The 17,627-nt window shown below is 41.0% G+C and overlaps 1 protein-coding gene across 3 annotated transcripts in view; it reads right to left on the reverse strand.

Annotated features, from left to right (window-relative positions):
• Positions 1-17,627, reverse strand: part of CACHD1 (cache domain containing 1) — a 231,708-nt gene that overhangs the window by 15,101 nt on the left and 198,980 nt on the right. For all 3 annotated transcript variants that reach the window (XM_017877195.1, XM_017877196.1, XM_017877194.1), the window contains 11 exons: positions 17,262-17,404; positions 16,435-16,616; positions 15,210-15,320; positions 9,702-9,824; positions 8,134-8,233; positions 7,927-8,043; positions 5,500-5,660; positions 5,079-5,165; positions 4,077-4,193; positions 2,789-2,940; positions 1,344-1,505 (listed from right to left, as the gene is read on the reverse strand). In XM_017877195.1, the coding sequence (XP_017732684.1) occupies positions 1,344-1,505; positions 2,789-2,940; positions 4,077-4,193; positions 5,079-5,165; positions 5,500-5,660; positions 7,927-8,043; positions 8,134-8,233; positions 9,702-9,824; positions 15,210-15,320; positions 16,435-16,616; positions 17,262-17,404 (1,455 nt within the window). The remainder of the gene's footprint in view (positions 1-1,343; positions 1,506-2,788; positions 2,941-4,076; positions 4,194-5,078; positions 5,166-5,499; positions 5,661-7,926; positions 8,044-8,133; positions 8,234-9,701; positions 9,825-15,209; positions 15,321-16,434; positions 16,617-17,261; positions 17,405-17,627) is intronic.

Genomic DNA, 17,627 nt, shown 5'->3' on the forward strand with positions numbered 1-17,627 from the left:
GTCTCGATCTCCTGACCTCGTGATCCGCCCGTCTCGGCCTCCCAAAGTGCTGGGATTACAGGCTTGAGCCACCGCGCCCGGCCGAGGCCAATAAATCTTTAATCCTCTACTAAAGTACTGAAACAGAAGGAAAGGGATTGAAAACATGACTGACTGTGTTGGTAAAATGGTGCAACAAAAGCCTCCAAAAGGCCAGGCATAAGCTAACACTGGACGACGGTCATCCTCAGTCTAGCTGAATCTCACCAAGGGAAGCACATAGTGATTATCCCTGTTACTAAATCAGGCAACATTACTCCATGATTCCCCTTCAGGCTTGTGGCCATAGTGAAACGTTTTAACATCAACCTGTCATTACAGCTGTTAGAGTGAGCTAAGTGGCCAGGAAGATGAGTTAACCTCATCTCCAAAAAGGTCAGGTCAACACTTCCCTGGGGACTGGGGTTTTAGGAAGGATGGAGATGGCCATTAAACAGTTTTGTTCCCTGCAAACAGAGTACAGATACTGCACTTTAAACAGAGTATAGATACTGCACATGGTATTGAGGCCATGATTATAGGTGAATCATTTTGTACTTGGCTTCGATGACTTTTTGTTTTTTTTTTTTTCTCAGATAGAGTCTCACTCTTTCGCCCAGAATGGAATGCAGTAGCGCGATCTTGGCTCACTGTAGTTTCCATCTCCTGGGTTCAAGCGATTCTCTTCCCTCAGCCTCCCAAGTAGCTCAGACTATGGGCATGTGCCACCATGCCCAGCTAATTTTTGTATTTTTAGTAGAGGCGGGGTTTCACCATGTTGGCCAGGCTGGTCTTGAACTCCTGAACTCAAATGATCCACCCACTTCGGCCTCCCAAAGTGTTGGGATTACAGGCGTGAGCCACCGCGCTCAGCCGACTTATCCTGTTTTAAGAGATGTGATTATTCAAATGTGTGTTTATTCACACTACATAATGGCAGCTGCAATAGAACAGATTATGCTCTTGCCACTGGTGATCTGGGGTATCTTTGATTTGCCTGTCTTTTTGGAATGGCAAGGGCAGCACATCTAACAAACAAAATTTCCCACTCAGCATCCCAGCTCCCCTGGCTGGCTTATTGCAGAAGCAGGCCACTGCGGGCTAATGCTGATAAGGAGAGGATCCAAGGATTTTTCTGGGGATCAAAATAGAGCTTGTAGGGTTTAGGAACTGAAGAAGAAAGCAGGCTTTGGGGACTTTCAAAATGACTCCACAGAAGCTGAAAATATAGCACTGTGCTGACAATTCCTTAGAGGCTGACACAACCAGCCACTGTCCTTCTAGCCTGGCTGCTGCTTCCCCTGTGGGGTTCATTTTGAGCTCACCTTGGGCAGCAAGAGGAGACATATGCTGATGGCTCCGGCGATGAATCTGGTGGCGGTAGGCGTACACTGCCAGGACCAAGACCATGATGCATCCCATGATCCCTCCAGCCACAGGACCCACGGGGGCGCTTTTAATCATGTTTAATGTGATCACCTCATCACCTTCAGTGAAAGAGCAAGAAGATGTTCCTCATTAAGATTTTCCAAGTGGGGAAGAAAGTAAGGATGATGAGATGGGAAGGAATAGAGTGGGAAGGGGGCTGGGGGAAGATAAACAGATGCTTAGTTAGGCTTTGAGTTCCTCAAACACGAGGTATGGGAATGTGGGAGCAGAGGCTTCGTTTAATTCCTGGTTCTCCAGTGTTGGTTCCTAGGCAGAGAAGGAGCACAAATGGCAAGGACTGCTGGGAAAAGTGAGCAGACCAGAAGAATTGCTTACACAGGCAGCACCCAACACCAACAGAGTCCTAGCTCCCTGGGGTATGAGTTACTCTTGGAAGAGAGGAAAAGTCACCTAGTACAGAGTAACCACTGAAACAAAAGGCACCAGGTCCAATAAATACGTGCTAACCAGGCCAAGTTTCGAAGCTTATGGGTTTCCTTTAAAAGGCCATTTGTGCTTTCCAGATAGGAAACTGCAGGCGAGCATAAAAAATGATGTCTCGGAGCCAAGTCACTTTCACATACGTACCCTCACCTAGTTCAGTAGTAACATACAAGCTCAAAATCCTTCCTCACATATGAGCTTTTCTTCTATACAGGCTGATGTAAGTGATGTTAAAAATCAAGGTATTAACTAAGGATTTAAATATTTGACTCTACTGCCATCTAAGAATTAGGTGCTAATTCTGGAAAGACTGAAAATAATCTCAGGTGAGCGATATAATCTTGGCAGTATTTCTGAGGTCTTGGAGACTGATCCCAGGGGCTCTCCACCCCATGGTGTCCCTGTGCTTCATCCTAAGTTGTCCCAGCTACACTGGGTAGCTCTGGCTTCTGTTGACTTTGTTGACTCCAAGGCCCCAAATACTGATTTGTAGCCATAAGACTTCACCTTGCAAAAGTTGTGAGTGAAGGTTTCAGCAGGCACTAGACACACGGTGGTCACTCCGTACACGGCCCTGTGCTTCTGCCAGCTGGCGTGCATATCCAAACAGACTCCAGAGTTCGGCCATGCAGAAACCAGGCCTGATAGTTCTCAGAACAAGCTTTATGGGAAGGAATTCCAGGCTTGCAAAATTTGGCAGGACAGATGGCCACTCATTCTCTCTGCACAGAATATTTAGCCAGTTCTGAAGGTAATTATCTGCCTTGGTTTTGTAACTAAAGACTACCAGCAAAGGAATCAGGGAAGTTGGGGAGAGGATTATTTTAAGATGTCCTAGTATATAGGCAAGAAATTGTATATTCAAGAATCAAATTGTTGGGGTATCCAACAAACATACCTATTGCTCCCATGTCATCAACATAGGGACTTTTGGCTCCCACAATCCCCCCGAAGCATTCTTTCTGGGGAGCACAGTAGGATTTGTCCAGGTGAGTCTTTCCATCACTGTCCACCATGCACCATTCACAATCCAGCACCCCAAAACAGTCCCTGCCAGAAAGACAAGACTTAGTCTTCTATAAAGCAGGGGACAGCACTTAAGCGTGGGCATCAGACAGTTCTCAGGATCTCCATTACTTACTAGTGTTGTGAATTTCTTAAGCGTTAGTTTCCTTCCCTTATAAAATGAGAATAGCAATAGACTGCCAGGGGAATAACTGTTTCATGCCTCTTAACAGCTTGGAAAGGAGACAAATAAAACTGCTCTCTGTGAATTCAATAATGACATCCACACATCATAGGGCTATTCAAAATCATCTTACAAGACCAAACAGAAATGACCCCAATGTTTGTCAGACTCTGGCCTAACATCCCCCAAGTGTGGGGTCATTTAAAAAAATAAAAAGAAAGTCCAATAAGTTTGGAAATACTTGGCCAGTTACCACAGGTTTCCTCACTGCCAATTTCTCAGAGCCTTTAGTGTATTACACGCATTGTGACTGTCTCAAGAGAATATATGCAGTGTCAGCGTTTCCTAAACCTAACTGACTTGGGGCTACTGTATAACATCCCAAATTAATCAGTTTGACGCCACAATTCCTTTGCTAAAATACACACCCAAATTAGAGTAAGCTATTCATCTAAACACTGTTTAATAAGATGGCAACCTACAGCTACAATAAGCTAATAACCAACTCCCCTTCACTTAGTCTACCATAGCCACTATTTCCATAATGTCTAGTCCCAAACTCCTAATCCCACCTGAGGAGTTGGGGGAGAGTGGGGAACATCTAGTTTTTAGTTCTCAAAACTATCATGAAGCAGATGTGTTTCCTAAGAAAGGAAAATAAATGATCTCCAAAATATCACACCTAGAGCCTTGACCACTGGGCTCTGCTTCTGGACCTCACAGGTTCCTCCCCGCTTGCCCTGCTGCTTCATGCCATGGCCCTCCACACTTCTTTTATTTCAAGAAAAACTCCCACTCACAGATGAGGCTACTAACATATGGTACACATGCTAAATAGGGATAATAAGTGGGAACGAGACAACATTTAATCTGGTGGACAAATGCTTATGGAAATCAGTTTCAGATCTGAAAAACTGATACACTTTTTTAAAACACGAAGAGTGGGAATAATAAATATTAGCTGGAAAACCTCCATTCTTTACTAGATTGTGCTTACCCGCTTTCCAGCCTCTGACTGCACCTGCTGTTGACACACTGGTGAAGAGCATCTTGCAGGCCAGGGTCAATAGCTGTGTATGTCACTGGCTCCTGGTGGACCTCGCAGCTTGGGTTTCTGTGCAGGAGGTAAGTCTGGAGGTTAAGACCACCACTGCCCACATTCCAAACTCATGCTCCTGGTCCTTAAAGCAGTCAGACAGATTTGGGTTTGAATCCTGGCTTTGCCACTTAGTGTAACCTTGGATCAATTACTTAACAACTCTGAGCTTCAATTTATTTACCTTCATGTACAATAGAAATAATACAAATAGCCTAGGCAACATGATGAGACCTTGTCTCTACAAGAAGTACTACTATAACAACAAAATTTAGACAGGCTTGGGAATCACATGCCTGTACTCCCAGCTACGAGGGAGGTAGAAAGGTGGGAGGATTGCTTGAGCTTTGGAGGTAGAGGTTGCAGTGAGCCATGATTGCGCCACTGCACTCCATCCTAAGCAACAGAGCGGGACCATGTCTCAACAAACAAGTATACACGCACAATACAAACACACATGACACTCTTAATTTCTAGAGAAGGGGTTTATCAGAATTTATTTTCCTGGTGTTAAAATCTGTCACTGATATAAATAAATAATGCTGTTATTATGTGTGAACACATCATACATATGTGAAAAACACTTGCATATTTATCACAGGGTTAATTAAAACACTAAGTGACTTAATATACATAAAGTACTCAACACATGGTAGACACTTAGTAAATGCTTGAAACATTCTCACATTTTTTTGTATGTAGCACATACACTCAATACTTTTACAGCAGTTAAATTTAAATCTCAAAACAGACATCATTTTATGGCACTACTGAGTTTGAATTCTGGCTCACTGAACCGTTCCATCATTAGAATGAATCATCTTTATATGCCCTATCTCAAAACAAATCTATAAGAGACTCACAGTATTATATACGTATTATTACTATTATTATTTATTTTACCGGTTCTCTGCATTGGTGAGGTTGCCAGTGCACTCATTGACCTCTAGAGGGCACTCACAAGGACATTCACATTCGTTTTGTTCCATTCTGAAGAGCAAAAAGAAAGTTACTATGCAGAAGGACAATGGCAAACTGTATGTTGTACATGTATTGGGGAAGCAAAATAACGAAGCTCTGAGCTAGTTTAAAAGGATAGTAAAAAGGATTTACAGCCAAAGGTTAAATACATAAATGGCCTTAATCCATTGTTCTTTGGACAAGGATGCTGCAAACGGCACAGCTCTAAGTGCCTTTGTAACTGTGACTTTTCTTCAGGACACACACCAGCACTTTCTGTTTATTTTGCACTTCAAAATTCCTGACATCAGTTGAAATATTAAACAGCGTGGTGAACACAGAATATGACCCACTGCATTTTTACCGGTGACAGTTGAGACAGAGCCGGTCCACCATGCTGCAGGCACAGAAGGCAAGAGAGTCGCAGGTTTCATTGACAATGCCAACAAACGCATTGGTTCCTGGGATCCTTGCTAGTCTGTATTTGGAACAGTGGCTGCCATGCACAAGGTTCGTCAAATCCCCCTACAGAACAATCAAGGTATCAGAAATGACAGACAGCAATGCAAAGACTCAGCCCTACCTTGGTGAAAACAACTCTTCAGCTACCCATGGAAAATAGCTTAAAATAAAATGTTTCTGATTACAAAAGTCACTGTTAAAAAATATATAGTCACTGTGAAAAATTTAGAAAATAAAAATTATTCATAATCAGAGATAACTCCCATTGAACGGCTGTGTATATACTATGCATTCTTTTATCTGTGCTTACACAAACATAAATTTTATAGCTGTTAATAAAATCTGTTTTTTCTTTTCTTTTTTTTTTTTTTTTTAGACGGGGTTTTGGTCTGCCGCCCAGGCTGGAGTGCAGTGGCCGGCTCTCAGCTCACTGCAAGCTCTGTCTCCCGGGTTCACGTCATTCTCCTGTCTCAGCCTCCCGAGTAGCTGGGACTACAGGAGCCCGCCACCTCACCCGGCTAGTTTTTGTATTTTTAGTAGAGACGAGGTTTCACCGTGTTAGCCAGGATGGTCTCGATCTCCTGACCTCGTGATCCGCCCGTCTCGGCCTCCCAAAGTGCTGGGATTACAGGCTTGAGCCACCACGCCCGGCCTTGAGCCACCGCGCCCGGCCTTGAGCCACCGCGCCCGGCCTGTTTTTTCTTAACATATAATAGTATACCAGGAAAATGAATACTTCAAGAAGCAATAAAAGACAATTTTCAGGGAAGGAACAGTTAAAATTTATTCACATGCAAACCTAATTAACCACAAATCATGCATTTCCCTTTTTTGGGTGATGAACCCTTTTCCTTTTAGAATAATCAAATTATTTAAAAATCAAACCTCTCTAAGAGGCAAATTTCTGCTTCTAGAATATTTAAATAATCCAACTAAATCAAGTATCACTTTTCTTCACTCCATAACAAGAATATGTGATAGCAAGTTTCTTGAACTGTCAATTTTGTTTACCATATTACAAAATCAAAGATTCCAAAGTGGTATTGTAGAGTTGCGTGTAATCTTTTTTCTGCATGTGTGTCAGATACACTAGGCAATTTCACCTGAAGCTTGTTTCCATGCCATCCATCCTGTACAGATGCTTGGTGAGGATGAGCTTAGTTCTGAGAATCATAGCACTGGATGGGTTTTTAGAGGTCTACATGAATTTCTCACTGTCTGGAGAAATTCCCACCTCTAGAATATAAGCAGTATCACAATCTTGGAGTCCTGACAACCCGAGTACTCAGGAATGCTCTAATTCCATTTGGGAATAACTTCAGCCATTAAATTATTCAAATGTGCCTTCTGAGAAGTATCTACCGGAGTATCCTGGCATTGTGTGCTGAAGACTCCAGAAACCATTGCATAAATGATAGAAGATAGGCAAAGTAAGTCAGACTTTCCTATGACAACCTTACTTGGCAGTCTCATTTGTCAATGTCTCCTTTAAAGAGAGTGCTTCTCAAAATGGTATGGGGTCTGAACAGGATAATAATGACTTCCCTTGCTTTGAACACACTATTCTATTAATATATTCATTTTTTAAATTTCTCGTTTCCACCAGATAATTGTTTTCTGCAATAGAGTTTTTGAGACTCAGTTTAGGATTTTTAATTTAACCCAGTACATTTTAAAAATTAATTACATACTTAATGACTGACATAAATGCCTATTCTAAATAAAAAACCTACTTCCTGTAAGTAGCTTTTTGAATGTTCTATCATTCCCCATTTAGCTTTCTCCCAAGTAGGATTATTTATAAATTAATGAGAATGTCCTTAAGATCTTTAACCATAACCAGGTAAATTTGCAGCAACTCAAATTATACAGAATACTCTAAGCTAAAAACAGACATTATTTTCAGATGATTTACATGAGAGTTCCCATCTCATAGGGCAAATGATCAAGAACTGACCTAACTTGGCCTTGGGAATTTAAGGAGACCGAGTGATCCCCAGAAGACAGGAAGAGAGAAACACATGGTGCCACATATATTTATACAAGAGTGTGGGAACCAACTTCAGCAGATATTTCAAAGGGCTTAGATTGGGTAAGTCTTTAAACAAACAAAACCAAAACAAAATACCAACTGTGAGACCTTAAAACATTCACTTTTCTACTCTGAGCTTTATATCTCCCAATCGCCAAACTGGGAACCGGAACTAAGGTCCTGTCTCCTCCTGTCATTCTGTAATTCTAAGGCAATGAAACAGACATCAGCCATGATTCCAGTTCATGTTCCATAATGGGATGGAAAAATGAGAGTTAAGGAATCAGATCAACTTACCGCAAGGCTGGTGTTGAATTTATAAAACCTCTGGACCGTTCTGTCACTGAAGCTGTTGCACAGGTTTTTCTTTACAAAGTTGGGGTGGTTGAGGATATCATTTGCTACCAGGGGCTCCTACCAAGGCCAAAGAGAACAGAAGACATACGCCATGTAGTGAGCTGCAGGCGGTTGGAGAACTGAGCTGCTCAGCTTTGTGACAAATACCTTGTGGGTGATGTGCTGCTGCTCCACAGGTGCATGTCCTTTGGGATCGATGAGAGTTGGGTGCGCCACCAGATAACCCCTGTCCTCCATTATGAAGCACCTATACCAAAACAAGTCATGCCCCTCATTCATGTCAGCTGTCCTTTTTTAAACATATCCAGAGAGCATTTATCTTGCTAGCCCTGAAACAAACTGTATTTATCCCAGGTTCTCAATAAATACTCATTGGAAAAATGAAGGGAAGCTGGCAGGCAGGTAGACGGGTACATGATTTTAGAAGTTGTGGGTCACCTAGAATACAGTTAAGGTGAGAGTTACACCTGACTCTGTGGTCACCTACATAGTTTATACAAAATGTGCCCAAACAGCCCAAGTAAGATGGACTCAGACCTTTTGCAAAGATATATGAATGGGAAGTTTGTTCTTTTTTCCAGGGAAGCAGATCCTAAAGGAAGTAGCCTTGAGTACTTCTACCTACAGATTTGAAGTAAAGCATATAATTTCTTCTTTCAATAATAAATACACATAAAATAACAACATGCAGGGGATGTATAAAAAATATACAGTAGTCCTTCTCCCTTATCTGTGGAAGATATGTTCCAAGACCCCAATGGATGCCTGAAAGTGCCGATAGTACTGAACCTTATTATATATATGGTTTTTTCCCTATATATATTTACCTAGGATAGTTTAATTTATAAATTAGGCCCAGTAAGAGATTAACAACATTAGCTAATAATAAAATAGAACAATTATAATAGTAATAAAAGTTATATGAATGTGGTCTGTCTCTATAAAAATATCTTATTGTATTATGCTGTGGTTCTGAACCCTCACAAAGCGAGACCAATGATAAGAGGGGGACTACTATATTTGATCTACATTTGATAGAAACAATAAATGAAGCTAGAACTGCTTTAATCAAGACTATATTTTGCTTTATTTTACTTTACATTAGTGATATCAGTTTGCCAGGAATTCTGCATTTCCCCATAAGGGCCAATGACATGAAGCGTGAACCATGAGATGGAACTAAGAAAGCTATTTTTAAAAGCAGCCTGCATTAAATCAAGAGAATGCCCTTGCTTTGATCAGACATGTTCTTTTGAAATCCAGGAGGCAGAGACTTTTGGTTCCATGGTCTGTTTCTGGGGAAATGTAAAAGGAACAGTCTAAGCAGCTGAAAATGTCACAAAGACTTTGGTTTAATGACAAAGTTAACATCAAAAGTCCTACCCAAGAGTCCCCTCTGGTCTTTCTAGTACCAAGGATATGGGAAGCCTCTAATTACTGACTTCCAGGGAAATAAGAGCTTTTGGTGCATTCCATGCTACAGTTACTTTTCTTGTTGTGTGCTGAATCTGTCTGTTTAAATCATAAACAGTATGCATCTCAGAAAAACGAAAGAAGAGAAAAAGAACAAAAACTTTCTTAACAGAACACCCAGGCCATGAATTCAATTTCTAGTCCTGACCATAGCTATGCTGTTCCCATTCAACTAGAGATACCTGACATCTATTTTTAAATTTCTGCAGCTAGAAAGGAAATAGCATCCCTAACGCGCTTACCTTATTTTGTTGCCACCATCTTGGTTACAGACTGGTAACAGGTCCATCAGAACTTTGTAGAAGTACCTGAGTGTGAAGTCAATGCCCATCACAGCCACAGTATGCCCAGAAGACAGCTGTGTACTTTATATGAAAAAGATCAATGAGAAAAATAGGCATGGCTTATTTAAAGACAAAAGTTATGTTCAGTCCCAGGGACATTGTTTGGTATTAGAAATACCTTCCCACTGTTCCTCCCTACTTCTCCCACCTACAAAAATGATTAACTAAGTGACTGATTTAACACAACATGGAAATTTTATGAGAGAAAAAAATTTGAGACTTAATGCAGGACTGTCTAAATAAGAGTGGCCCAAAGCCTGAGCAGCTGTGAAATACGATGTTCTGAGAGTGGCTCGACTGACAAAAATATGGGCGCAGAGGCATCAGGAGGGAGGTTGGATGCATGACTACTACGGCTACTTCCAACAAACCTCTAGATAAAAAAAAAAATCCCCCTTAGCAACACCCTTATTATTTACTGCATTTTTTAGATAAGAAAACTGAGGTCTCACAAAGGTTAACTGACTGGTGTAAGGTCATACAAAACTTAGGAGGAACAATGGCTAGTCTAGTTTTCTTTCCCCAACATTAAGGTTGACTCTACTCAGAGCACAGCTCATATCCTAGAACAAGACTGTCCTGCTCCATAGGCCAGTGCTTTCTCCATTCCACCCTGCTACTCTTAACAGCCAAGGAAGAGAAAATTGGGCAGTAAAACACAGCACTAACTTGTTTGGCTCTGGAATCAGCAGATCTGAAGTCAAATCTTGGCCCTGTTGCTTTCTATATATGTGGCTTATGGAATGCTGTTTCACCTTTATAAGCTTCAGTTTTCTCATCTGAAAATGGTACCTACTTTATAAGGCTGTCATTGGGATTAAATGAGATGGTGTATTTACAGTGAACACCTAAAAAAGAGAAGCTAAGCTAAAGAAAACTAAACAGTGAAGTTGAACCCTCAGGCATGGGTTAACAACAAACTTATTACTCTTTCAGAGAAAACGTACTTCAAGAAATTGCTGGGTGTGTCAGAAGTGTGGACTTCTCACTTGGAATCTTAGCTCTTTTTAATCTATGCTCATGGCTAACTGGGAGGGCATGTGCTACTTGACTAACGAACTCCCCACACTCTTGTGGCTGAGAATCTGCAGTTTACCCAACATAGGACTTTCTAAGAGCCTATCATTTAGCATCACCCACCTGCCTAATTTCTTTATAAAGAAAATATCCAAAGAAAATCACAAAATCATAATTATTTCTCATAGCAATCTTACAAGGCATTATAATTTCCAGAGAACTGAAGCCTGGGGAAATTAGGTATTTGGCCAAGGTCACACAGTGAATAACTAGTAGAAGCAGAAATGTATTTATTATTTTTGTAAGAGATGGGGTCTTGCTATGTTGCCCAGGCTAGATTCAAGTTCCTGGGGCTCAAGTGATCCTCCTGCCCCAGTCTCAAGTAGCTGGGACTACAGACACACAACAACGGGCCAGTGGAAGCAGGGATTTAAACTTAAGTGTCTTCAACTCCAAAGCATATACCATGAAGTTAAACTGCCTTCTTAGATCTGCAGAGCATTCAAGAGTTTCCAAGCAACTTTATACTATTTAACTATCCGTGAAAAAGCCATAAAGGAATCATAGTTCCCATTTTATAAATACAAGATTAAGCTTACAATGGCAAAAACACATAAGATAGGTCAGATCACCTTTTATTTATGGAAGAGACCAGTATCCACAACTGGCTCTTTCTACAACACTACAGCTACTTCGGTGAAAGATAGCACTTAGATGTTTTGGTATAAGGTAATTTTATTTCTAAACTTCTCTTGTATAACTGCCATCTGCTTCAAAATGATGAACATGCTAAAGCAACAGCATGTATATTGCCTACGTAAGTCTAGGATTCATATTTTCACCTGCATTTCAGATGGGTACACTGTTACCATAGCAACTCATAAAGAAAGATACTGGAAAAAAGAAATCACACCAAATCTACATTTCTAAGTACAACAGACCAGACTGTTTGCAATACTTCCATGAGATTTTCACAGCCAAAGACACATCTAACCCATCCTTTACTCAATGACTGTACTTCATCCCTAGCAGCACCACTCTTCTCCAAAGAATGCAAACCCAGATTCTCAGGGGACTAAAAATCTCTATGAAAGAATCACATGAAAGCTTACTATGAGTAACTGATAAGTGAGTGTTGAATTAGAAAATGCCTCTAATTCTCAGCCAAACCACTGAAAACTGAGTGCATGGGACCGCTTCACAACAAGCTGAATATTAGCTTAGGCTTTCTCTTCTGACCTAAAATGTCAGAAGTTTAAAGCAAAAATAGCATGATAAAAATAACTGTCATTTATTTGGGACTCGACCTTTTAAGTACAGTAGTAAGCACTTGACATGTATCATCTCTAATTCTCATCCTATCAGTTCAATGCAGGTATTACGGCCTCTGTTTTACATATGAGGTCAAAGAGGTCACAAAACATTATTATAAAAGTGCTTAACATTTATTGAGCCCTTACCAGATACCAGGCACTGTTCTAGGAGATTGACATATATTATTTAATTTAATCTTTAAAAATAATCATTTGAGGTAGGCTCTAATATCTAACTTTCTTAAGTGGGGAAACAAAGGTGAAAAGAATTTGTTTATAGTCATGCAAACAGTAAATGGAAAATCTACTTTTTGGGAGTAGAACCATATGTTAGGGGTGATGAAGTTCTCAAGCTGGCACCCAAGGCCAACATCATCAGTAATCATTTGAGAAAAAACCTTTGCAAAGCCTATCTATCCATGCATCCATCAAAGTCACAGTTGCTCTGCTTGAGCACCATCAGAGGTAGTTGCCTTGCATTTTAAACTCTGTTGATTGAAAAATGCACAGCTCTAAATAGTAAAATCACACTCTGCTAAGCAAAATATTCAAACAACCAGGTGCATGGGATTTCATATTGCGCAGGGCAAGAGCAGACACTAATTCTGGGGAATATACACATTCACCAAGTGACTCAGGAGGCAGAATCCAGGATTTCAACTGTTGGTTCTTGCTCTTATTATATTCTAGTTAAACTTGTGTAGGTTCAACCCATGATGTAAAAGTAACCAAATGAAGGATTTGAACCTGGGTTTTTCTGTAGCCCAGGTTGGAGTGCAGTGGCACATTCTTGGCTCACTGCAACCTCCGCCTCCCTGGTTCAAGTGAGTCTCGTGCCTCAGCCTCCAGAGTAGCTGGGATTATAAGCATGTGCCACTGCATTTGGCTGAACCTGGGTTTTTATTTTTTTATTTTTATTTTTTGAGATGGAGTCTCACTCTGTCACCCAGGCTAGAGTGCAGTGGCACGATCTCGGCTCCCTGTAACCTTCACCTCCCGGGTTCAAGTGATTCTCCTGCCTCAGTTTCCTAAGTAGCTAGGATTACAGGCACGCACCTCCATGCCCAGCTAATTTTTGTATTTTTAGTAAAGATGGGGTTTCACCATGTTGGTCAGTCTGGTCTTGAACTCCTGACCTCATGATCCGCCCACCTCGGCCTCCCAGTGTGCTGGGATTACAGGCGTGAGCCACTGCACCTGGCCTGAACCTGCGTTTTTCTAACTTGAAAGTCCATCATATTTCCAAGTTGTGATTCACTTGGACCAACACGATAAATATTTGTAAACAAACCAAATCAAAATTCTTCCACCCATTTGAATCCCAACAAAAGCATGTAAACATGCATACACAAGCATAAACATCTGCCCCTGCCCTTGCCCTCCTGAACAAAAATAATACGTCTAGATAGAAAAGCAAATGTCTCTTGATAATAAGCTGCCAGGTGAGGGGAGCCAGCTGGGTCACCCAAAGACTAAGACACACCTGGGTTTTGATTCCCTGTACTATAACAACATCTTTAAGAGCCCAGTTCTGGCCCATTTCATTGTAATCAAAGACCAAGGTGACTGCGGTCCCCTCAAAAGAAACAGCCTTTGTTTACTTTTTCTCAACCCATTAGAATATATGGGAGGGATGACAAATCACTGTATTTAGACATCAGTGGGCGTGTGCTTCACACATGGTCTGTTAATGAAAACACCGAGGGATGTGTTCTAAGTAAGTGTTTACTGGTTTGCATATGAAATCTTATATGATGGGAGAAGCTGACAAGAGTCAGACAGATACCATACCCTACAAAGGAGTCAACATTTGGCTGGCTGCAGGGCCCCGTTTTCCACAGAGACACAGGCCATGATACTGAAATTCCACACCTACCGTGTCCCAATTCTTGCTCCCAATGAACTTCCGTTAGAGGAATTTTACTGAATGTCAATCATTTGACATAATGAGCACCAGTGAAAAGCATGAACTTAAGCAAGAAAATCTGCCTCCTATAAATGTTAAGGCATCATTACAGGTACCAGTCAAAATATGGTCTTTCTTGGTTGCTAGGAAAAAATAGCTATTTGTATAATGAAGGGATTAAAACAATGTGTGTGACTTGCCTCCCCACCAAACATTTCACTGACATCTGGAGCTTAAATACTGAAACCTTAAAAGCAGGAAACATAAAGCACTCTAAATAGATTTACAGTGATATTGATACAACATTCTGGGAAAACCAATTTTCAAAAGCCTTTTAATTTTCAAGAGATAGTTTCAAGGACAATTTTTTTTTTAAAGAAGAAAACTAAATAAACAACTTATTTAAAATTCTAAAGAATTAGACTCAAATACAAGAGGCAATAAGTTTGATGTCTCGGTATTTTCTTTCTTTCTTTCTTTTTTTGAGACAGGATCTCACACTGTCACCCAGGCTAGAGTGAAGCCTCGAACTCTGGGGGCTCAAGCAAGCCTCCGGCCTCAGCCTCCTGAGTTACTAGGAATACAAGTATGCACTATCATGCCTGATTAATTATTTTATTTTTTGTAGAGCCAGGGTCTTGCTATGTTGCCCAGACTGGTCCGGAACTCCTGGTCTCAAGTGATCCACCCACCTCAGCCTCTCAAGGTGCTGGGATTACAAGTGTGAGCAAATGAACCCAGCCTGTTTTTCTTCATTAACAATCCTCCTTTTCTTGGGAAACACTCTCTGGCAATCATAATTGTCAGGCCTCTATTGATATTTCTGTCACCATTTTAAAGTGGATATCTCTTCAAACTGCTCTTTAGACTCCAACATCTTTTCTTCTTCATAAACATCATCATGGCTGCCAAGAACAGGGCTAATAGTCTTTCACTGACTCATTTTACATGACAACCTTGTGAGGTAGGTATCATTCCCATTTTACAGACGTCAGGAGATAGCTATGGAATTGAAGGTGACAGAGAGAGAAGATGTTCAAATCCCAGCTTGCCTCACTTTAAAGGTCATGCTTCTGCCTCTAAGCCTTGATGTCAGTACTCTTCTATTCAGATTTCCAAAATATCCTTGATAGATTTAAGAAATGACTATAAGGTTAATTAAAATATTACCTGGACGAATGAATTGTGTGACTGATTGTCACGACATAACCAGCTCCTCCAACATCTAAGTAAGGACCAGTCAAAGAAATCAACCCTGGATTAGCCACTGCATGGAGATACCTAATGGAGACAAAAGAAAGTCATGTTATTTTAAAGTATGCACCTCTATTCTGTAAATTTCAAAGAAAAGTGAGCTTATAAGTCTAAAAATATTTATAATGAATTTTGTTTGGGTTACACTGAAATACAAAAGGATTCTCATCTTTTGTATCTGCTGTAGTATCAATACAAAAAGTAAAGAGAATCTGAAATTCCTTCTTACTTTAAAAAGAGACACTGAACCCAGTATATATCTGGGCATTTACTAAGATCTGTAGTATAGTTTTTTTTTGTTTGGTTGGTTGGTTTTTTTGTTTTGTTTTGTGTGTTTTTTTTTTTTTTTTTTTTTTTTTTTTTTTTACAGGGTCTCATTCTGTCGCCCAGGTTGGAGTGCAGTGGTGTGATCTTGGCTCACTGAAGCCTCAAACTCCTAGGCATAAGAAATCCTCTCACCTCAGCCTTCTGAGTAGCTGGGACTACAGGTGTGTACCACCACATCCAATTAATTTTTGTATTTTTTTTGGTAGAGATGAGGTTTTGCTATGCTACCAGGCTAGTTTTGAACTCCTAGGCTCAAGCAATCCACCTGCCTTGGCATCCCAAAGTGCTAAGCTTAACAGGTAGAGATGTTTTAGAGACTAGGTAGACTTTCTGTTCTTATGTCCAATTGACTCCCCTGCTATGCTGTAGCACATTGTTAGCTTTTGCTTTTGAAAATTAAAGTCAAAATAAAGCCTAGAAGTAAAAGAATGTTTTGAATTTGTGTGTTCATTTTCACAGGTCATACCTAAGCTGTAATTTGACTCCATAATCATGTGTAGTAAAATGAAGTCTATCCACTAGGGACACATTTTGCATAAGGTAGGAATCAAACAAACCACTAGGAATTAAAATGGCCAAGCATAAAGAATTTCAGGCTCAAAATTTCAATGAAGAGATAAAAACACTGTAGATAGAAAAAGCCCACAAAGCTGTTGTTAATGCTGCACTGAAAACATTATTCAGAAACATTTTTCACCACCACGAAAGTATCTTCTTTAGTTTAATGGCCTGAAGTTGCTTTATTGTATGTACTTACCATGTCTCTCCAGGATTTGGGGGAGAACCTTTGATAATGGAAGCCCCTAAAACTCACCATTGTCTCCTAGTGGGATCAAATGCTTTGTCCATGAGGGAACCAGGATAAATTCTGAGGACACCATTGGGCGTTGCTATGTAACGGCGGACAATGTAAGTGTTAAGGCTACTCATTTCCATTTGTGTCATCCATTCATCTGTGACGTGGCTGGTAGCCATTACTTCATTTCTGACAGAGAACTGGGAAACAAAGGAAGACATAGCAGGGATCCTTTAAAACTCACATGAAAAGAGAGTGGGCTGCTGGCAGGGCTTCCCGAAGCTCTGCTGCAGAGAAGCCAAGCCCAATTACTTTTTAAAAATCTTTCCACAGCAGATGGATGCAGCCAAACTTGGTGAAAACAAAAGCTTGCAGAAATACAGTCAGTGGATGTGTGATCACTCAATTGTTCACCCTAGCTAGGCTTTCTGAGAAGAAAATCCTATAGCGAGTCATTAGTAGACACACATATACACACTAACCCTAAAGCTTTGTTCCTTAAATTTTATATTTATCTTGAGAGACAGCAGGGGCACTTTACTTCTTCCCCTGGGTAAAACACAGCTGGGAAAGTTTCACTAGTCTCTAAATCACGTCTCTCTAGCATCACTGGAAAACCCCAGTGCTTCTAAGGCCTGTAACAGATTCTCCACGTGGCGTACGGGGCTTCTTAATCCATCAGAAGGGTCACTGCTGACCAGCCTCCCCTGGGCTACACCCTGCAGCTCTCCAGCTGAGAGGCACAGATGCAGAGCTGGGCTTCCTACTTCAAAGGTTCACTGCCAGCACCCCCTGCTGGGCCGGTGGAGGGGGACACCAGAAATGGAGCTCCCACCAGCACTTACTTTGAGGCCCGGGTTAGCAATGAGGCGGGTGTTGTCGCTGAGATAGGCGGTGTAGTGCTCTACCATGCGCTTTGTCTCTGGCTGGCTGAGGTGCTCATAGGGGGAGGAAAAGCTGCCAGCAGACAGCATGACGGTGGGACTTTCTGAAAGAGAAGCAAACAAAGCAGTCCTGAGAATGCAGAGACTCTATCTCATGCCAAACCAAAGCATCGCTCGGGCTCTGCCAATCTGTCAGCTATGGTGGCTTTATATATATATGTATATATATACATATATATATATATATTTTTTTTTTTCAGACAGAGACTCGCTCTGTCGCCCAGGCTGGAGTGCAGTGGCTCGATCTCAGCTCACTACAAGCNCCNC

Source organism: Rhinopithecus bieti, unplaced genomic scaffold (assembly GCF_001698545.2).
Source record: "Rhinopithecus bieti isolate Rb0 unplaced genomic scaffold, ASM169854v2 scaffold_6380, whole genome shotgun sequence".
Taxonomy (NCBI): Eukaryota; Metazoa; Chordata; class Mammalia; order Primates; family Cercopithecidae; genus Rhinopithecus; species Rhinopithecus bieti.